Source organism: Hippocampus zosterae, chromosome 21 (genome assembly GCF_025434085.1).
Source record: "Hippocampus zosterae strain Florida chromosome 21, ASM2543408v3, whole genome shotgun sequence".
In the NCBI taxonomy this organism is placed as follows: domain Eukaryota; kingdom Metazoa; phylum Chordata; class Actinopteri; order Syngnathiformes; family Syngnathidae; genus Hippocampus; species Hippocampus zosterae.
The window spans coordinates 8,825,349-8,846,892 of NC_067471.1; the positions used below are offsets into that span (position 1 = coordinate 8,825,349).

At 51.3% G+C, this 21,544-nt stretch overlaps 3 protein-coding genes across 4 annotated transcripts; 1 reads left to right on the top strand and 2 right to left on the bottom strand.

The window, feature by feature from the left end:
• Window positions 1-39: 39 nt before the first annotated feature.
• Window positions 40-8,910, bottom strand: LOC127593714 (protein PHTF2-like). Its single transcript, XM_052055327.1, is given in 22 exon segments — window positions 40-1,067; window positions 1,143-1,268; window positions 1,344-1,439; window positions 1,525-1,680; window positions 1,784-1,870; window positions 2,011-2,142; window positions 2,234-2,426; window positions 2,501-2,586; window positions 2,668-2,796; window positions 2,871-2,941; window positions 3,030-3,186; window positions 3,320-3,466; window positions 3,542-3,779; window positions 3,904-3,986; window positions 3,988-4,075; window positions 4,172-4,337; window positions 4,443-4,601; window positions 4,683-4,752; window positions 5,209-5,220; window positions 5,447-5,503; window positions 6,709-6,789; window positions 8,562-8,910. Coding segments are annotated over 21 exon segments (2,319 nt in total). The 5' UTR covers window positions 6,754-6,789; window positions 8,562-8,910; the 3' UTR covers window positions 40-1,046.
• A 154-nt stretch (window positions 8,911-9,064) lies between these two features.
• LOC127593728 (transmembrane protein 60-like) lies at window positions 9,065-10,312 on the top strand. Of its 2 annotated transcripts, none has more exons than XM_052055346.1 (3): window positions 9,065-9,233; window positions 9,482-9,592; window positions 9,655-10,312. In XM_052055346.1, exons 2-3 carry the CDS (start codon window positions 9,509-9,511, stop codon window positions 9,970-9,972), a joined length of 402 nt encoding a protein of 133 aa, XP_051911306.1. In that variant the 5' UTR covers window positions 9,065-9,233; window positions 9,482-9,508; the 3' UTR covers window positions 9,973-10,312. The 2 variants fall into 2 exon arrangements, with proteins under 2 accessions (XP_051911306.1, XP_051911307.1); XM_052055347.1 differs by having other exon boundaries at window positions 9,067-9,233; window positions 9,509-9,592.
• A 1,174-nt stretch (window positions 10,313-11,486) lies between these two features.
• Window positions 11,487-21,412, bottom strand: LOC127593709 (lysine-specific demethylase RSBN1L-like). The gene is made up of 9 exons (XM_052055312.1): window positions 20,744-21,412; window positions 18,713-18,838; window positions 17,024-17,559; window positions 16,526-16,684; window positions 14,441-14,578; window positions 14,194-14,336; window positions 13,898-14,068; window positions 13,712-13,820; window positions 11,487-13,475 (listed from the first exon to the last, which is right to left on the bottom strand). The coding sequence occupies exons 1-9, from the start codon at window positions 21,279-21,281 to the stop codon at window positions 12,060-12,062; spliced, it is 3,336 nt and encodes a 1,111-aa protein (XP_051911272.1). The 5' UTR covers window positions 21,282-21,412; the 3' UTR covers window positions 11,487-12,059.
• Window positions 21,413-21,544: the final 132 nt, after the last annotated feature.

A 21,544-nucleotide genomic window follows, 5' to 3' on the forward strand; every position in this document is an offset into this window, starting at 1 on the left:
TTTCTCTCTCACAAACGCAAAATGACAACACAACACGTGTACCATTCAGTGCTCGGATTTTATTAGAATCCCTCTCAAACGTTTAAATTATTTGGACCGTCTGAACTTCATGTTTCAACATACACTTCTTTGTTGCTTAAAAAAATAAAACACATATTCAAACATGCCTCTTCTCCCCACAAGTGTGAAGAACAAACTAAAAAATACAAAGAGACCCAAAAAAAAAGCACATAAAAACCACACACACAAAAACTACAGCTTGACAAAACCAATTTAAAGCTGCAAATACATTCTTTTACCAGAAGAGAAAAAAGAGGGGCAAACAATCAGTAAAAGCAAGCACTTTGGTCTCCTTCAAACGCACACAATTACAAATCGCGTTAGCAACATGCTAACACATGATGTCAGCATTTAAATTTGATGAGACTGACGCAAATTATCCACGTGTTTAAAGTGCATGGTCTTTTGCTCTCAAGAAACCGGTTGCCTCGACATCACAAGCTAATACTGATGCATGTAAACCGACCAATCACATCGGCTCCCCAAAACCTCAGTTTACATCGAGATTTGTTCGGACTCTGCTCAAGGAGAAAATGGGAATGAAAAATACTGTCAAACATGCTGTTGATTGAAATGGGCAAATAAAAATCAAAGAACACAACTTGAGACCATTTAGAATGCGAGAAAACCAGCCATACGTGTGTGTTCTTTTACTTTCCTTTCCAATTGTGTCACATGACTGCTTTGCTGCAACATTCATGTTGAACTGAAAAATTGTACCGAACACATGAGTAACTTTTAAAGCAAACAACAACAACAACAAAAATAAGCCATACATTTCAATAAAACAAAATTCAAACGTCAGACTGAGCGGATAACCAATTCATGACAAACATATAATAATTTAGGCTCAAGGGAGCAAACGTGTGATGTCATAAATAGTGGAAGTTAAATAAAAAGTGAAAACACTGGGCGGGTAAATAGCTTGTTGAAGGTCAAAGCACTCGGAGGATGCGTCGCCGTCGTCTTTTTCAGTCATCTCAACGTCACGACTTGATTTTCCACAGCTGCGCACGGCAACAGACACGCACGTTAGGCACTCGAACACACAAGCGGTGCTGTGTGCATTTTCTTGCGTTCACCTTCAAGTTAAATCCTAACAGGTCTGAAATGACTCCAGAGACGGCGGACAGGATCACCACCTGCGTGATGTTGTACAGCAGAGGGTTCATGGTCAAACCGTACAGCCGGAACGGACTATCCAGCTCCTGCAATGCAAAAAAAAATAAAAAATCAGCAATGTGCAACTTATTTTCTGATATATTGATTAAATCATTTGACACCTTGAGTAGTTTGGTTGCCAATTTTAAGACGTTGTTGACCAGCGTCAGCTCTTCCTTCTTGTTGGGCTTCTTCTCCATTTTGAGATACAAGTTGATCTGACACGAGCACAATAAGCATGATGAAGCAAAGTGCACGCGGGTGTGCATGCGGGTGTACACTTGGGTGTGCGTCTTCGTTCACCTGTTCGGTGAGCAAAATGGAGGTGTTGCTGTACTTCTTGCTGGTCTCCGAGCCCAGCGTGACGAACCTGAGCAGGAAGAGTGACAGACTGGAACACCAGATCACCAACTCCCAGTTGTAGTGACACTCCAGGAACGTCTCGTGCACGTGCAGCAACTGCGCCACAAAAGGACGGCGGCGAAGCAATCGTCATCGGAATCACCGCGGTGACAACAGGGTGTGTGTGTGTGTGTGTGTGTGTGTGCGCACTGTATTTCACCTGAGCGCAGCAGATGAAGACCACCGAGAGCGTCAACAAGAAGGCAGAAGACACGATGACGTCTACGGAGCGTTGGGGGCCTCGGCGCTGAAACATCAGAAGGAATTTCGTTTAAAATTGCCATCGCGGTGTCGTAGAATTTATTTATTGGGGCTGAATGACATTGAAAATTAATCGAGTGTTTTTCAGCCAATTACGTTCACCGGGACGGACGTGTTGGGTCTTACTTTCAGGTATGAGCGTAGCGACAGCCACATTTTGATGTTCTGGACCTTCTTCAGTCGAAAGTGAGGAACTTCCGATTTCCTGGCTCTTCGGGCTGAGGTCAGGTGACCAAAGAGTTTGGCAAACAGCAGCCTCTAAAAACACACGTACACGCACTCACGTTGATTTGATAGGGATGCGATTTAAAAAAAAAAAAAAAAAATAGCGCCGCCATCTTGGCCTCACCTGCTTGTAGGTCCTCTCCGCCACGCTTAGCAAGAAGAAGAAGAGCCAGGTGAGGCACACCCGCACCACGAAGCTCACCGTGACCATGGTGAGCACCAGCGCGTCCGAGCCGGCGCCGCCCCCCAGCGCCACCGACAGCAGCTCATTGGCCGAGAGCGCGCTCAGCTGGTCCAAGTCGCGGTGCTGGGCCAGCCTGACGACGCAACGCGGCCAAAGAGATTCGTCACGCGTGCCCGCCCGAGGTCGTCGTCGAGCATTCGCACTTACCTGAAGGCGAAGGGCGTCAGCCCCAGCGTGACCGACGCCAGATTGCCAAACACTTGGTAACCGATTCCCGGGTTGTTCAGATTCACCTGCAACCCAAAAAAACCACAAAAAACGCCTTGGAGGTTCCGAAGCCAGCGCGCCTCGGCGCGGCTTTTTGCCGCACTTACTCTGTTCATGATCATGCCGCTGATCTCCAGGACGGACATGTCGGCTTTCTTGCACTCGTTTCCCTCCCAGACGATGGCGCTCGCCCTCTCCAGGCCCGGGTTGGAGCTGTGCAGCCAGGGGGCGTGGCCCTAAGGATACAAAATGGCTGCCATCGATTGACGAAGGGATGAAGGCATCCCGACCGCGTCTTGCGTCGGCCGACCTGATGGAAAGGGTCGTCTCTGTACTCCTTCTTGCTAGGGGGGCACACGGGCGCGGCTCCTCCTTCTCCGTCTGTCGAGGACAAGTCTCACAATGAGGCGGCGCGCGAGGAAATCAGGGGGGGGGGGGCTTCGGGCCCCATCTCGCGGCTCTTTCTGACCCGTCTCCGAGGTGCAGGACGACCTGCACTCGGCGCAGTGCAAGAAGTCCTCCCACAGCAGGTCCTCCGTCTCCGACTCGTGCCGCGTGCTCTCCGAGTCCGGAGTCCGAAGGCTGGAGCAGCGGGAGCTGCAGCTGGTGCCCGACTTGGGAGCGTCCTGGTGCAGAGGAAGGACACGCCCGCCACCGCCACTTTGCTCAATAGATCGATGATTATTTTGCAATCGAAAGCCGATTCGTAGCATGTCCGAGCTTTTATGAAAGCAAAAAAAAAATTTTTTAAGTGTTCACCTCCACGATGTAGTGCTTCTTGTAGTGCGTGTTCTTGCGGTTTCGCAGCGCACAGTCGGCGCCGAGTCTCTCGACTCCCCTGCGGAGGGCCGCGTAAGACGCCTCGGGGTCCTCCTCGCTGGACGCCTCATCCGACGCGGCCGCCCCCTGTCGCGCGCCGGCGAGAGTCATGACGACGCGGTCGGATTGGGGGGGGGGGGGGGGGCGCGGCCGGTGTCTCACCTTACTGGCGGCGGCGAGGTGGTGCAGGGCGGCGCCGGCGCGGACGGCGTGCGCCTGCGACGGCGGCCCGCGCGCGGCCCAGCGCGCCTCGTCCAGGCGGCTCAGGAGTTGGCAGCGTCGCTCGCGGCGCAGCCGCAGGCCGTCCTCGCCGCCGCGGTGGCTCACGCGGCCGTCCAGCGACACGTAGCCGTTGTCCGTCTCCGTCGACTTGTCGATGGACAGCTTGGACTTCTTGGACCTGGTGGAGTGAGCCACAAATTCTTCTTTGAAGGATGAGGACGAGCGGCGCAAACGAGGCCTCCCGTTGGGCCACGCCCCCCCCGCCCCTCCAAAAAAAAGGAGGAAGGGAAATAAATACACACCCGGCTTTACAAAGATCCTGCCAGAAATCGTGGAAGAGAGCGCTCAGGCTGTTTGTGGCGCAGGCCGAGTAGGAGTGCGCCGCCGCCGCCCCCCCCCTCCTGCGTGTTATCGGTCGTGCTGGAGCCCTCGCCTTCCCTGTGCACCTCCATCTGAGACGCCTTCCTCAACTTCCTGCCGTCGGGAAAGAAGAAGAGAGAGTCCATCGTCCCGTCAGCTTTTCTCCTTCTCGACGAACCAAACGACCGGGTGAGCAAGTTTTCGGGTCACCTGCGTCTCTTGCCGCCGAGGCCGCAGGCCGGCTTGGGGGTCCGGGTGGAGACGATCTGGCAGTGGACGGTGCCCAGCAGCAGCATGAGCCAGATGGCGCCGAACACCTCGGTGGCGGGGATGCCGTGGGGCTGCGGGACGCTGGCGTAGAGGAGGGCCGCCACCACTGAGGACAGGGGCGGGGGGGGTTCAGGGGTTTGTTTGTTTGTTTGTTTTTTTTTTCCCCAACAATGATTTGGGCTTTGCCTCGAGACGACTTTTTGCTTCTGACCTTGCAACAGGTAGAGAGCCAGCAGCAAGAGGAAGACGGCTCGGGAGGTGACCTGGATCCACCAGCGGTAGAAGAAGGGGAAGAAGACCACGCGGACGATGCCCTTGCGAGTCAGCGAGGTCCACGGGCTTTCCGGTTTGGCCTTGGCAAAGGCCGAGCCTTTCGGGGGAGGGGACGGCCAGAAATGATTGCGCGGCCCCCGCCGGCGTCATTATCGCCGTCGGGTCGGCCTCGTCTCACCTCTGACCAGGTCCACGTCGATGAGGTCTGGCTTGACGTGACCCGTCTTCTTTGGCTTGTTCCTCAGGCCCTGCGGCCGCAACGCAAAATGAGTCACTTTGAGTCTTTTTTTTTTTTCTTCTTTTCTAAATGCGACATTTGTCACTGCAGGCCAAAGTTTCTTTAATTGAGGTCAAGCACATAATTAACTCTCGCTCGCTCGTTAAACGACTCGCGGGTGGCGGCGGTCCCGCTTGGGGCCAATCCAAACGAGGAGATCGATAGCTCCTCGTCGCACTACAAACAGCCCGCCCGTGTTCTTATCTGCGGCCTCTTATCTTTATAACGGCCGTCAAGACACATTGAGAACATCTCTCGAGTCGACCGGGTGGTGCGCAAGCGTGCGGGTGACAACACACCAAACACAGGCCGGCCCGTATTGAGACGGACCGCAAATCGCAGTGCTGCTAAGTCTACGCCGCGGGGCGGGGCGGGCGGGGCGGGGCGGGGCGGACGTGCGCCGTGCTTGCTGCCACTGAATACTCACCAGCGATATAAACTGAAGATGAGGACGATTGACAGGGAGGATGGGTGAAGACGAAGAGGAGGGAGTGGGGCAGAAAGGAAATGGTTAAAAAAAAAAAAAAAGAAAAAGAAAGAAAGGAAGACACCGGACGGACAAAAGGGTTGGCGATGGGGGAGGGAGCAGACAGAACTGAAAGAAACAGGAAAAAAAAATACAAATGAAGGCGGCGCGGGGCCCCCAAAAACGGAGAGAACGGCACCTTGATTTCCCGCTGCTCCACCGACTTCTCCCATATTTGCTGGTCGTAGGCGCCAATCTGCACACAAAGAAGAAATGAATCAAAATGACATGCATGGACATTCCTGAGCCCCCCCCCCCCTACACAAGGTCAACTTCAAATTCAACAGAGCATTTCAAGTCCAAACGCATGTTTTTGGAATGTGGGAGGAAACCGGAGCACCCGGAGAAAACCCACGCAGGCCCGGGGAGAACATGCAAACTCCACACAGGGAGGCCGGAGCTGGAATCGAACCCGGTACCTCTGCACTGTGAAGCCCACGTGCTAACCACTGGACTACCGGGCCTATTTTCATTATTATTACATGTATTAGCCAGAAAGCGAGTGGCGGAAGCCCGCGGGAGCAAACAACCTGGAAGGAATTTGGGTCAGACAGCACACGTTGTGGCCTGAAGATTAACCCCCTGCTTTGTTTCCCCCGTGTGGTCACGGCAACGCACGTGTGACCCATTTTCTGAGCGCTCTCCCGAGGTTGCCATTTTGGGCAACAATTCGGGGGCGGGCCCATGTCACTTTCTCGTTGCTTGCTCTACCGGCCTTTTCGCACTGCGCTTGGGTTTCTTGGGGCTCGCTGGCAATTGCGGCTAGGCAATTGGGAAGCGCAGAGTTTGTTTTGCTGCCAGCGCTCTGAAGGCACTTCACCCCTCTCGCCCCCCCCAAGCAGAATAATATGTGTGGACCAGCGGGAGCGCACAGAACGTATTGCAAAAACTTTTTTTTTTTTAACCCCCCCATTTCCCCTTTCGCAATACGGAAAACACCTGCCGTATCCAATTTGGATAAAGTCCGCGCTGTGTTTGCATGTCACCCGTCTGTCGTTCGTGACTCAGCCGTTATGCTCGCGCCAACAATTTGACTGGGTGTGTGTGTGTGTCAGCTGAAGCGCCTGTCACAGGAAAGGTTTCATTTTTAACTGCGCGTCCGACAAGAGGGGGGAGCAGCAATGGTGGAAACCGATATCGGAGACCAAGGAACAAGATGACACCTGACGCCGGCTCGCCGGCCCATTTTGTATTCGGAACGCGTTCGGTCTAAAATATTGGCAAGGGGACCCAGAATCTTAATTCGTCATCCTGGCAAAGACGTTTTTGGACGAGCGCATGCTTCAATTTCCTCAGCACGCACAAAAAAAAAAAAGTCCACAAAGCTGACGCTGTGACACAACTTCCAGAGGTCCACAACAAGCGGGGGCTTAAGACGTTGCCATCGAAGCAGCTTCTTACCTTTTTCTGGTACCACACCACGGCATCTTTTACTTTGGAAGCCATTTACATGTCACCTCTCGCCGTCTGGGGCATCTTAGGCTGGATGGGGTAGGGGGGTGGGGGGACACAAATGACAAAAAATAAAAATAAACAAATAAATCACACAGCGCAAGAGAGAAACGTGCGAGTTGACAGACTGCCTGTTCCGAGGCAGGCGTGTGCCGACTAACAACGGGAGGGGCGGGCGCCCGCGTACACACTGGGAATTACTTGTAACACGCTCGCACAAAGAGACGGCAACGCCTGCGGCTGCGAGGGTGCTGAATCACACAGCCGTGGATGAAATGAGGCGAGAAAGGGCCCGCGCCGGCTCCGCCCTCGAAAATTGGGCGAGCACGCCCGGTTTTTGCGGGATGGCCGTACACAAGACATGTCGCTAGTGCGTTTTAAACGCAAAGGGCCAAACGTTTTTCGGGAGTCGTCACGTCGCGGCACAGCACGCTTCCACCATCGCGGAGTAAGGCCGCGGACCCAAACGGGTGCGAAAACACTGGAGCTTCTCTGAGGCTCGGGACCCCCCAGCCCCGCCACCCCTCGAGATGATGTCACGTATTTAAAGGAAGTCTGGACTTTGCGCCAAAGCGGGAAGGCCGGCACAAGGCTATGCGAGGAACGACACAAGCAGGAAGGAAACAACATTTGAAGATGTTTTTTTCACACAGCCTGAGGGGCGAAAAAAAAGACATTTATAGCAACAGGAAGCATGACGGGCCAGAATTTGTCTAAAGTGTCAATCCTCTATCTTAGCGCGGTCGCATTCATACTGACTGACACTCAGAGAGGCCCTTCAACAAGGGAGGGGCGTGAACTCGGAGAGTCGGCAAGAATACAGAGTGGTAAGTGCAAGGCGGAATTAATTCCCCACATATGACGAATGCCGTAATTCGCAGCTGTCTTTAAATTGGCATCTTTGGGTGACCTCGCAGGTGACAAACAAATCATTATCTTACTAATCGATTGATTATTTTGTGAATGAACATGATCAAATTGATCTGGATGCAAATCGTCACTTGACTATTGCGGATTTTGCAAGTTCGCTCGGAAGGAAAACACGAACCCTCCTCCCTGCCCCTGCTAAGTCGCGATGTGGAACCTGAGCCGCCTTCCCTGTGGGCGCTCCATATTTTATGATGGGTGCCGGTTACATCTCCTGCACCGCACTGGAAAAAGTGCGAGGCTGCCAAATGGAAGGCTGAACACACAACACACGCGCGCGCACCTGCCCACTTAAGATGTGCAAGGCTAAAGATGGCCAAAGAAAATCCAATGGCGGGATGCAACGGCGGCGCCCCCACAGGGTCCGGACTTTCCGTTTGCCCCACTACGGGATCAGACCCGCATCCGTTTGAGTGTCAGAAAGATGACTAACTTAATTGCTTGAGTTTACACAAATATTTCGAAGCCCAATATTCGCTTCTATTTTAGTCCTGCATGAGAACCGCACACAAGAAGAAAACGTTCGTTAGCTTTGGCAAAGTTCCACCATGTTTGTCGGGACAACCCGATCGGTTTAATCAAGGCGCAAGTGGAAAAATACAGATGTAAACAACGGCGCCCTTTTTGCAGTTTTAAAGCGTTGGGATGCTCAGAAATCTTCACGAGCAACGCAAAACCAACGTCTTCTTATCCTTTATCCGTTTGCTAAGCGTTAACGTTTGGTGACACACTTGGCTAAGCGAACGCCTCTGCGAAATGTGACGCTAGCTCGGGAGCTAACTAGCCAAACGGCTATGCTACCGGCGGTCACAAAGAGCCCCCCCTGGCCCCCTCCTCGCCCAGACATGCAGCTGACGGCGGTTGCGGCGTCTTACCTCGCCGACGGTCAGGGCTGCTTCCCGAGGAAGCCGCTCACAGCTCAAAAGAAAAGCTTCACGGGGCGCGGCGGAGCTAGCCAGCCTGGTTCACGGCGTTCTCATGCTCGGGGTCTGTTCGTAGATTGGGCTTGTAAACGTTGAGCTCTTCTGCAGCCGAGTGATTGGCAATGCTAAAAAAAAAAATACAAATGCACTTCACTCGTCCCGGCCGTAAAGCCCTGCTCAAAGACGCCTGCACATTTTCGGCAGTCTTCGGTTGGCTTCGAAGACATCAGTTATGTCATAATACTTGGACCGAGTGCGATTCACCAAGCAGAATAACGTCTATGTTTTTATTATACCGCTTTAAAACTCATAGAACGGTCAGAAAAAAAAGCATTGTCTACCTCTGGTGGACATTGTTAGTAGCTGCAGATGGAAAATTGCCCTGCGTCACGACTACACGGTGTACGGCTCAACCTGTCACGTGACGCAAGAAATCGACAGCCAATCCGAATCATCAGTGGGCGTGGCAACCACTGAGACGCCTCCACTTTCTCCCATCTTCCAACGCTCGTCAGTGTAAATCCCCACATAATAAATATGAATAAATTATTCCAACTGTAATGATGTAGGCCATACGGTACATTGGAGAGGCCGGTCTGGTCACCGATGTAGGAACACGCTGACGTGAGTACGACATCGTCCGTGGTTAGCTTAACGCTAGTGTGCAAACAAAGCTACTCATGCTATCTGACGTGCTAACGACGTCAAGTAGATTTAAAATTTTTCTGTTGACACGTGCATGAATGCATTCCGTTGTTACATCTGTTAGTGAAATCCCCTGACAATGCCCCGTTTTCAATCGCTCATGCGGTTGTTCACGTTATTTGCGATGAATGCACCTGACCGTGACAATGTCAAAATAATATTCATAGCCTGTCGCCCCCCCGCCTTGCGTCAAGATGTCCCTGGCGCAGAGGGTCTTACTGACCTGGGTCTTCACCCTGGTCTTCCTCATCATGCTCGTACTCAAACTGGATGGGAAGGTACGAGGGCATATTACTGCAGACATTTTGAACAGATCAAATAACACGTTTTCAACGTGTAGGTCCAGTGGAACTGGTTCCTCATCTTCCTGCCCGTGTGGATCTTTGACGGCATCCTGCTCCTCATGCTCACCATCAAGATGGCCGGCCGCTGCAAGCCGGGTTTCGACCCGCGGAACGGCTCGCCGGATCTGCGTCTGCGCGCCTGGTACCTGGCGGCCATGCTGCTCAAGCTGGCCTTCTGCCTGACGCTGTGCGCCAAGCTGGAGAAGCTGGCAGAGGTGAAGCTCACGTTGGTGTGCATCCCGCTGTGGGCCATGCTGCTGGGAGCGCTGGTGGAGCTGGGCCTTCATATCTTTCCCGAGAGGAGAGAGGCCTGACGGGGATGATGGAACATAAACTTGGATGAGAAAAAGTCTGATTGTAATTCCCGCAAGACTACTGTGAACAATACACTGGAATTATTTTATGTGTTGCCAATATGTTGAGTCCTGCTCCTTCCTGATTTGCGACTTAGCTCAATGATTATTTTAGTGTTCAAAGTCGAGTACTATATGAAGTAGCTCAAACCAGCAAAATGTGACATGCTGGTTTGAAATGACCCTGAATTTAATGAACAGCGGATGCTACATTACGTCTCCAAATTGCATTATTTTGCACAGTGCCGATGTTTTCTGATTATAAGGAGTCTCATGGGAATAAATGATTCTGCACTGAAAATGTGTTATTCTACAAACACCACAGCACTATCACTACTACACAAGACGAAACAAACAATATGCTAAAAACATCACAAATGATCTAAAATGAGACATGTGACTTATTCCAAAAATGGGCAGTAACAATTTTATCCAGTAAGCCGTTTATTAGCTCGGCTCTTATTTAAAAGTAGAAACCTTTCTACGCGTTTTGTCTTGACAAAACCATCTTATGTACACGACCACGCTGACGGTTGAAAAGAAAATGGCTGAAATCAAGTAGAAAAAACACACGCTTGAGATAAATAAATCCTGAAAAAAACAAGTCCCTGAAGACTTCCTACTGTCAACGCTAGTTTGTACAAAAAAATATAAAGATCACATCAGGTTTTCCCCATTTCTGTTTCGACCACACCGGCGTTAAAACATCAAAAATAAGAGCTGCTTCACGTTGACCTCCACCTCTCAAGGGAAGCCTTCCGAGGGGGCAAAAGAAAACAAGTGAGGCATTAGCTTCCATTTCGGACATATTTGCCACTCCAGCCGAGAGTCTAAATGGCGGAAAACGCAGCTCGGCTTGCGGGAAGACTTGCCGAGCAGCTGACTTTTTTTTTTTTTTAAGGCTTTGGTCTAATTTTTCAGTTGGGGCGGAGTGGGGGGAATAAGTCAAAGTGTGAAACTTTTAAACACAACAAAGTCTCTGTGTTAACATTCCGTAATTTACAGTTGCGGACAGGCACTGGGGAATGTCGTGGGCTACATTTTTAGCAAGTGGGCAGGAAGAGACGAGAAACATTCGATGACCGTGCGACAAACACACACGCACGCACACAGGACACCCGATTGTTTCACAAAATTCGGAAGCAGAATGTCCGTCGTCACAAAGCATCGCTTGTAATGAGCTTCAAAACGAGTCGTGGTGTGTACAAAAAGCCTTGGAAGAACACTTAGCGCCCTGTGGAACACCAGAAATGACCGTTTACGTTACATCCACTGAATCTACGCAATCTTGAAAAATGACCGGGGCACTGTGGGCTGTATGCAGCCCAATTACGTACAATTGAGGATTCTTTTTTGCGAATTGTGGTTTGAATGGCACCCGCATCATTATTTGAACTCCTTTTTAAAAGTCCCATCTGGGTTATTTTAAAAATTCCGGTGCAGCATTACCTATTTAAAATCCTGGGCAGCTGTGGATTTTGATTTTTTTTTTTCGACCCCGTTGTTGGATCAAAATCTTGACCAAATATCCTGGATCAAATCCCCGACTCATTGTGGTGGGTATAAAGAACCCAGCCTTGGCTCCGCCCCTTTTGGAACCAAGCACCGGGTTAGCAATTGCACCCAATTTGGGGTCACTGTCACCCCAGCGGGCAGTTGTGATGTCACTCCGGTAAGACAACATGGCGACAGCTGAATCTGTAGGCAACACTCGATGTAAAAATAGTCACGTCTCGGGAGAGGGGGTGGGGGGGGGGCGTTCTCGTGTGACATAATATTGTCACCACGACAAGTATTGTGTAAGGTGCCGGCTGTTTCCTAAACAGTCGCATTAGCTGGGGGTTGTACGGTGAAACGTCTCCCTTCAAAAAAATGAGACTCGACGTACCTGTTTTCTAACACTTTTCTGAACACGATGGGACTTCCAAAATGGCAAACTGGTGCCGTACATGAAAGTCCAAATCTAAAACTGACGTAAAAAAGGTCATTTGACAAGACGACCAAGAGCAAAGCTGTACATTTTCATCCGATCCTCAGATAGCAAAACCCTACAAACTCTGCTCGTCCTCGTGATTCGGGGGTAGTGGGGGCGGAGGGGGCGGTGGCGGGGGAGGCGGAGACTCCGAAGAGGAGGGCGGTGGCGGCGGAGGCGGGGCGAAGGTGTGAGATGGAGGATTGGGAGGCGGGGCCGCTGCCACGGGCTGGTAATGGGGGGGAGGGTGGTGGGGGAACGGCTGGGAGGGGAGGAAGGGGTGCGAGGGGTAGAAGGGTTTGGCGTGCGGGTGGTACTGGTGGGGGGACATGAGGAGGGGCATTTGGGGGTAGTAAGGCTGGGGCTGGGTGGTGGCATCCCCCGGGTGTGGGGGGTGCAGGTGCAGCTGAGCGATGTGAACGGCGTGGGGCGGTGGCACCTGACTGAGGAAGGGGGGCAGATTTTGGTGTGAGGTGAGGGGGGGTCCGTGAGGGAGGTGGGGGTGAGGGAGCAGTGGAGAATAGGAGTGGGGGAGCATTTGGGGGAGGTGATGGGGAGGCAGCATGGGGGGAGGAAATTGCTGCACGTGCGCGAACGTCCGGGGGCTCGCGTCCACGCCGCGAGTCCACTTTTCCGCCGGCGCGCGAGTCCGTACGTCGCCGTGGGAACCGAGGTGAGCGTGGAACTCGGGGGGCGCCTCCGGGGTGAAGCCGGGCGAGTCTTTGTCCTTTCGAGGGGAGGGGGTCAGCCGGGAAGACGCGGATTCCGAGGAGGGGTGCGGCTGCGAGTCAGGGGCGGGACTGTGTGATGAAGAGGAGGAGCAAGACAACGTGTGGCGTCCGGACGATGGGTGCGGCGAAGGTGTCTTTGGGGACGAAGCGGAGGAGCTGGAAGACGGCGCGGCGGCGTTCGCCGCAGCGTGAGGACGAGGGAAGCGGTGATGAGGCGTCGAGGTTGATTTCGCGTCCGGATGGTGAGGAAGAGGCGATGCGGCTTTGCTCATTTTTGGCAGTTCCGCTTTGACTTGAATGGGAGGCGACTGCGCCCGTTTGGGGCTCCCGTCGACCTTTCCAATCGTATTCTTGCCGCTCGCTCTCGCTTCCGAGTCCACCGAGCGAGCCGGCGGAGACAAAACGGGTGAACGAGCGCGAGGAACATCTTCGAGTGTTGCCAACGTCCTGTTGCTGGCTGCACCCTCCTCCTCCTCCTCCTCCTCCTCCACTTTGATCCTCTCCTTTGCGTCATCTTCCTCACCCTCCATGATGTCCAGCTCCTCCCCTCCCCCCTTCACCTCGTCGTCCCGGCTTCCCCGCTCGTACTGCCTCAAGCGGACGTGCCAGGCCAGGCTGCAGACGGCCGACACCGTCTTGAACTGGTGGACCACGTTGCGCGGGATGAAGTAGACGTCGTCGTGACACAGGCGGATGCGGGCGTAGCGGATGCCCTCCCGGCGAAGCTGGTTCAGCTTGGCGTCGTCCACCCATTGCACACACTGGAGGGGGGGTGGGGGGGGGGGTACAACAGAATGTCAGGATTGAGCAGGCAAGACAGAAAAAAAAAGTTTTACGTCATAACTAAAAGGCGGAGCTGGGAGAGAAATCCCAGCATGTGTACGCCACGAGTCAGAAGGTTCCTCCGGAGATGCCAAGTAATTCACCGCCGTTCCACCAGGTGGCAGCAAACAACGTCACATTCAAAACGATCATTCGGCAAACTGGCGTTCAAGACCTGCGAGAGCGGAGGTTCGTAAAGATCCAACTGCAGCCGCTGAACCACGTACGGGAAATCGGCGGCGTGGAAGCACACGACGTCTTTGGTTACACGAGGAGGCTCCAAACTGCAAAACGGTAGAAAGTCCTCGTCAGCCGGAGCAAAGGCGGCGCTTGAAAGCGCAAGCGCCAACGCCCGCCGCACCTTTCTTTGTAGCAGACGGCCTTCAGGACGCCCACCGCCGCCGTGGTCTGACGCTCGAAACCTTGGCCGATGTGGTCGGCGTGGGCTCGCGTCCGGTCCTCGAAGAGCATCTCTCGGGGCTCGCTGGTCCTGGGCAGGGACTGGAGGAGGTTCTTCACCTCATTGGTGGAGCTGCGTGAGCAGCGATTGGCTCATTATTGCTAATTACTAAAAATCCTGCATATGATAAACACTCCAAACATAAAAACAAAACACAAACGTGTGAAATTCTGTGTGTCGCGCGGCGGGGGCCTTACCGTTTTCTTTTAAAAGGCGACTTTGGTATGTCGGCGACGGGTATCATCTGCTCGCCCGGTCTCACCCACATGATGGGCCCGTCGTCGCTCTCGTCGGGGCTCATCGTGCTCAAGCTGGACAAGGTTCCCCACGGAAGCGTGCGCTGTCGCCAGGCAGAGAAAGCCTCCTGAGCATTTCTCGGCCGTTATCTCAGACGGCGGCCGTCCGTCCGGGCGCTCGGGGGGGGGGGATTTGCAGGGGACTCACCTTCAGGAAGGGCGACTCCTCCAGCATGCCGAGGAATTCTGGGAAGAAGTCGCCCACCTCCTCGTCCACGGCTCCCACCAGGCTAATCTGTCTCATTGCGCCAGCTCGGTAGGTGCCGTGGCTGTAGGTTCTCTTCACCTGCGGCACGGAGAGAACAAATGTGAGGATGGTGCAATGCGCTCGAGGTTTGCCGTTTTGTCCTTTTGCTCCGTGATGAGACGGTTTGCGCACGTGTGCAATCGCATCCACTTGTTTTTATTTTCACCTTTCCTCTCCAAGATGTCCTTTAAATTGTCTGACTGAGTCAATGACCTCGATGCTAACGGATCGGATTTTTGCGCGCGCTGGACTTTTAGCAAACTACCCGCTTCTGCGTGTTTGTCGAAGCATAGCAATAACGCCAACAGTCCCTTCCTCACGTTGGCGTCTTTTTGTGTGCGCGTGGACTCGTCACAGTACGGCGTCACGACAAAGCCGCCGCTTCGCCCGACGCGCATTTATTACATAATCTCTCCCCGGTGGTGGGCAACAAAAAGAATTGCTTGAATTCGCTCCGAGTAAAAGCGCCGCATTAGCCAACCGGTGTGCGTTTTTATTGATCCTCTACAAATGCACTCCAGTCAAAATAATAATGCACGAGGACTGGCTACTAGCGCCGGCTAATCAGAAGAGAACACAATTTCATATTCCACAAACGCAATATGAATCAGAATAGCGCCGCAGGAGCGCTCAAGAAGATGCGCGTGAAAGTGCACACCTGGGCCCCGGTTGTATTTATCAGCGCGCACGCTCCTGTCTGTGGGCAGACCGTGTCGACTTCTCCCAAGGTCACCGCCGAGAAAAAATGGCCTTGATGCCGCTCTTAAACCGGCAGCACTAACGGCTGTTTAACTTTTTATTAACCTACCGGATGCCATACCTTGAGGAACGAGCCGATTGGCAACACTGGTAGAAGCAAATACGATAATGGGAGTCATTAAAAAAAAAACAAACACAGCGTAAACTGCTGTGTGCCTCGTCGTACTCATCACACACACATGCTGTGCTCACTGACAAACAACAGACAGTAGATGCCTTTTTATATTGCTGGGGGGTTGGGTGGGGGGAGCAATTGCCTCCGTTGTGGCTTCGGCTTTCATGACGTTTGAGCACTGGGACATTAACGTGAACAGCAAAAGCAGTCTAATGTGACACGGATGGAAGCAGATGCTCCGAGCGGGTGGTCAGCGTGGTCATTAGCGTAAGGGGCTCGTGGAGCGAGGCGATGTGAGACTAAGCGCTCTCTCGCTCTCTCTCTCTCAAAGCGGTCCGACTTTAAATGCAAACGACCAAGTCTGCCCGAGTGAAGAAATGCCAATTAAGGCAGCCTCGACTGCAGGGTGTCAAATTATGGATGACTGCTGACCGCGGTCATTATTATGAGAAAGACGCTAGCATCTGTTAGGTTGTAACACAATGCCAACAACAACAACAACAAATCAAGTGTGAAATCTGCTCTTAACTGTCAACATCACAACCACCCACACACTAGCACAGTGGTCCTCAACTAGAAATGCTGTAGGTCCACTTTTGTTTTTTTTTTTAAATAAGACCAAGGTCCGATTCCATGCACGGGAATCATGGGTAGCAGGGCTATATGCCCATATAGTATGGTAAAGCCAAGCTTATACAAATCAACACTCCTCACAACCAATCAATAATGGGGTACAGGAAAATAATTATTCACTTTGCCAGTACACAGCAAATAATGAGGTACTGTGTTGAGGCACAGGAACTTCTTATTTTGTTATGTTGTGCCTGCTTAATAATACAAATAGCCCTTTTAGGGAAATAAGACATTTTTACTTTAACTTTGTTAAACAGTAGTTGTCTTTTTTTCCCTTACGTTAACAAAAACAAAACACTAATTTTACCAAAATAAATACTAAACATGAAAACATGTGTACAATTCCCCTTTTTAAATCCCCTCTCCCGCTTAAAAATATATCAGAAGAGGAGTTAAGAACCATTTTAAATACTGACACAAGGAGCACAGGAAGTGTTGCACAGTGCTGTTCTTCCACTATAGAATTATAGTGCCCTTACCTGAGAGTAGAAATGAGCCATGGTGGTGGTTTCGATGTCCTTCTTTCCCAGGATCTCTATTTTGACCGGCGCCGATGCGAACTTTGTGGAGAAGTAATCCAGGAAGTCGGGCATGTAGGAGACTTCTCCGTGGACGATGCCCATGACGTAATGTGCAGTCTAGGATGCAAGAATGATCACATTAATTCCACATTTAAAGTAGTAGCTGAAATGTTTTGGAAATTTGATTCTATTGTGTTCACCACCCCCCCGGGCCCCTTTTATATTACAACTGTGATTTATTGCCAATTTTTTTAAGGTGTATTTTTTTAACAGACACAATCAATAAATCTGATTATACTAACTGAAGCCATATTTATTTTTCTGTTGCTGCACATGCGTAGCTAATGGAGACCCAAGGTCACTTGTTTGCGAATTGTAGTTGACACAATACGCCATATATTTAAAAAAAAAAACTAATACTAAAACTATTTGTCTAGTCAACAAGTTTGCCAATACCTGCGACGAGTCCTCGCTGAACGCCAGGGTGACAAACTCCTGAGCGAACCTCTGCCTCTGGCTCGGTGAGAGCGAGGCCAGCTGCGAGGCGTAGGCGTGGGCCACCAGAGCGCCGCCATTTGGCTGAGTCTCGATGTGGATGTAAGGGGCAAACTCCAGGGCCGAAAGGCCGGGGTGGGTGTAGCGAGAGGAGTGTTTGTTCGGGGAAGGTGGCGGGCCCTTGTGCGGAGAGGAGTTCACATAAGACGGGTGGAGGTGGGCGCTTTTGTTGCTGGGCCACGGGTAAACGGGCAGCGGCAATTTAAACGGAGACACGGCGGCGTCCTGGGCAGGGTCGGCAGAGGAGGACGAATTGGCGCGCTGAGGCGGGGGAGGGGGGAGGAGAACCAGGCCGGCGCAAATGGTTTGGCACGAGCGGTGGTACATCTTCACTCGCTTGTGTTTCTCTCCCTCTTTGTGTTTCTTCTTCTTTTTCTTCTTGACTTTTTTGATTTGCAGCAGCTGATCCGAGTTGATCTTGGCTTGGACGCCTCCATCTGGGAGGGGAGGAAAACGGTCAACTGTAAAAAAAATGTTTGGACGACCGATCCAAGTTGACGTTGCAATGCAGCACAGCGCATTAAAAAAAAAAATTCATGGTTCAAGTCCCAAAACATTTGTGTACAATAAATAGGAGCGTTCGCAGTCATGATAGGAGGCTGATGACACACATTTGTGGGAAAGCGCGCAGCCAAAATGGACAGGTAGTGTAAAATGAACAGCAAGGCGGGATGAATGTGTTGCTGCATCAGCACAATTTTTAAGCGCCGTCTCGTTTGTACGCCGGGCACGTTTCTTTGATGGCACAGAACGCGGGAATGAGACGGGCTGAGCGCAGACTGTAATACTGTGTGTGTCTGCGAGGGAACAATAAAGGGAGCAACGGAGCCAGTATTTGCACACAAGCTACTAATCCAAATGCTCTTTTAGCCCACACACCCCCCCCCCCCCGATTGCCCTTTCTGCAAATCCATACACTTTCATCCCAAAAGTATCATAAAGCCCCACGTGAGCCAAAGAGAATATCAGGAAACAAATGATATCTTATTTTGGCGAGCACCTATGAAAGTAAAATATTTATGTCGAATAAATCTAGTACCAAAGCGGGGCCACAAGATGACTTTCAACAGCGGCAATCCGTTTTTTGCTTTGAGACGAGTTCCCACAATCAAACAGGCGAACAAATAGCTTTGAGGGTCGTCAAAAGTGGCCGCTCGCCGCTTATTGATTTCCTTTCTGCCTCAGCTGTATTTCTTAAATTGATCCGATTTCTTCTTTCCGCTGCTAACATTTGAGGACTTGGAAAAATAAACACTCGCTCAGTCTCCTGGACACAGATACATCAAATCTGCTTTTTTTTTTTTTCGCTCACTTCACTGGAAAATACCGAGTTACCTCTGCAGTGCAATTTAATGCACCTTAATATTTGTTTTGTTTTTAATTATTGAGCGTATGCCCTCCTCCTCCGGAGGGGATAAAACATAACGAGCCCCACAAGGACAGAATGAGCTCTAGTTAATTTGATATCCAGCCACTGGTTGCGAATATATGAAAGACCTTCAAATGGCCCGTTTGTGTCAATTGGTTTACAGTATTTTGGGCGCTAACAAATTACACACAGGCAAAAATAAAAATGGAATCTTGATCTACCTTTCACGGGCTGCTTGACCTCGCCATTTTCCCGCTTCAGGTCATTCATCACTTTGTGCTTCTTCTTCTCGTCACGTTCCCCTCGCTCCCGGTCTTTAGTCTTGTCCTTGTCGAGGAGCTCAGAAGCTACAAAAAACACAGACATTTTTGTTACGCTTCTTGTCACGTTACGAGCCGTCTCGTTCCCTTGCGGACAAGATTAAAGACAGGAGCGCTATGATGTCCAAGTGATCATAGCACTTCAGGTTTCCTATGACATCTGGACACGGTTACAAAAAATGTATTATGGAAATTAATCGGCACTCTATGCAATTTCTAAGGACATTGTAACATTGACTCATTTTATTCCAGCAGCTTTGACCCAGAATCCTTTGCTTTGAACTCACTTGAGTCTAGCTTCTTAGCAAAAAGAAAAGACGACGCGCTATTTCTTTGGCCCGAGACTCCTCATTGAGACGACGTGGGGGAGTGTGAAAGCGAACACGGCGGGGTTGCGGGTGCCGCTCGCTCTATCAAAGTGGAAAACGCTTTCAGGGAGGCGGGGGTCCTTGAAAGGAAGGCTTAAAGGAGCAAGAGGAGAAGAGGTGGAATGACGACCTCTTTTTAATTGCGGCATAACGCTCCTTCCATTCTAAAAAAGAAAAAAAATGAGATTTTACATTATGGTGGGCCCTTTTGCAAAACTGCGCAAACACATATACACCAATGGTGCAATCATTGTGTATAAGCTTCCCGGCAACACGCTCGAAAACATCCATTGAGCCGGTTTGTCAAGTGACTACAAAGGAAGGCTTATTGAGCTCAGTGGTCAAGATTAATGTGACGGACGTCCCAGGATATACAAGATATATAAGACCTTGGAGTGTGTGCGCGCTGAAGCAAATACGGGTCGATTACACTACTTGAGCCCCGAGGCAACGTAAGGTCATACTCATGAATGAGCAGGTAGACGTTATTTGCGTCGTCGCTCACAGCAAGACTGACAACTTCAAAAGGTGTGTTTTCTTCAAGGAGGAGCAGGTTTGGCAAGGAAAACACTCCTCGGGAATAGACATGGGTTAGGTCAACGTGCAGAACAGAGTAATAATAATTCATTTAAAAATTGGTCCATCGAGCCACCATTAATGTCGCTCACCATTGGCTCGGTCCCTTTTGGATCTATTGGTGAAATCTATCCTATTTCAACCAATAGGAGATACGTTTAAGCAGGGAGTTTTAAGATGATAAAGTTCATAACATTTGTAGCTTGCGTTTGATTCGTTTATTTTGAAAATAGGGCGGGATAATCATACGCATGCAGTGATCTGCAAATGGCCCCTTGTCGGACTTTGAGACTAAATGGGAGAGGACTTGCCACTAAATTGCACCTTTGTCACGCTTCTACTACTAAACGACATTCGTTTAAACTTACTGTTGAAGCATCTTTACAATTGACACGGTTGTGAAATAAAACGTGTCCAAAGTAACGCGGATGAATGGAGCGGAGGGGGGCGTGGTGCTCCACCAAAACAACACTTGCTACATAATGGCGGGCGCCTGTCACAGTGCAATGACAGCAGCGTGCACATTTCAGACACAACCTCCGCGGACAATCAACCCACAATTCGACGTAAAATACCCCTGCGGGGATTGAACCAAACCACACACGGCAACGTGGGTTTGTTTTTTTCCGGAACTGTTCATTAACTACGTTCGCGACGTGACCGCCACTTCGAGGGTTCAGCGGCGGGTAAGCGAGAGCTGGCAGCCATTAGACCCGCAGAAACGTCGACTAAGCCCGGGGGGGGGTGGGGGGACTTTGTGGCGTAAACACCCCCCTTGTGTTCCAGCTCAGCCAGTCTCACGGGTTAAAAAACGTCCGAAACGGGACTGTCCAGACGGATTAGAAGGCAGCCTAGTGCACACTGTCGTTCAGGGGGGAGGGCACATGTTCGAGAAGTGGCCAAATGTACCACTTTGCCAAATAGCAGTTAACTCAACTTAATCGAATGGCGCTGAGTGAATGTGAGTGTCAAAGAGACGGTGGCCTACCTTTTGGTGTCAACGTGACATCCCCATTTTGTCTCTTCACTGGAGAAATGTGGTTGAATGTGCTCATGTCGTAGTTAGCGGGCGTCACGAATAGTTTCTTTTTCACGTCTCCCTTCTCGCGCTGTTTATCCTTGCTCGGCTTCTTGCTTTTGGGCGCCTTGTGGAGGAAAAAATCACTCTGCTTCAGGATTTTGTGCCCGGTGGCGACGGCTGCTTGGCTTCCGCCGATTGTGTGGACCAAAGCGGCGGTCGCGCTGGCCGGGCTGAGGCTCCACAAACCGGCCGCGAGACCCAGCTGCTTCGTCGGCTGCTGGAGTTTCTCTTTCCCGCTACAGTTGCCTCCCAGTAGCCCTCCATCCCGGACGACTTTCTTTGGTTTGACGCTCCTTTCCTCGACTCGGGGCTTCTTGGGCGGCGGTGGGTTGAAGTCCCGGGAAGACTGCGGGCGGTTTTCGGGGACTCCCTTCGCCTCCGAGGGCTTGGTGACGGCCGCCGCGGCTCCGGTGCCGAGGCGGACGGAGCTTGGCGAGTCCGCCATCTTGAGGCTTCTCTCGCTATTTACTCGCCTCGCTCAACTGGCGCGAGACGTGCAGGCTGGCGGGGGCGGGGCTTAACTCGGTTTGATTGACAGGTCCGGGGACCGGTTTTCAATGCAGATGACATGTGTGAAATATGTGAAAAAAACACAGTGCATGCATTGTATACAAAATGAGGTCACTCGGTTCTTAAAAGAATAATCTTGCATAATTTACACCATACAGTTTTTGCATTCACCGTGTGTTTGTTAAAGTGCTGGAGAGA

Excerpts from the sequence above, each read along its gene's own strand:
- LOC127593728 (XM_052055346.1), top strand. The coding sequence starts at position 9,509 with ATGTCCCTGGCGCAGAGGGTCTTACTGACCTGGGTCTTCACCCTGGTC. Across the intron at positions 9,593-9,654 it reads TACTCAAACTGGATGGGAAG|GTCCAGTGGAACTGGTTCCT; the intron begins GTACGAGGGCAT and ends TTCAACGTGTAG.
- LOC127593709 (XM_052055312.1), bottom strand. The coding sequence starts at position 21,281 with ATGGCGGACTCGCCAAGCTCCGTCCGCCTCGGCACCGGAGCCGCGGCG. Across the intron at positions 17,560-18,712 it reads GGTCAAGCAGCCCGTGAAAG|ATGGAGGCGTCCAAGCCAAG; the intron begins GTAGATCAAGAT and ends CTCCCCTCCCAG. Across the intron at positions 13,821-13,897 it reads GCCGTCTGCTACAAAGAAAG|TTTGGAGCCTCCTCGTGTAA; the intron begins GTGCGGCGGGCG and ends ACCGTTTTGCAG.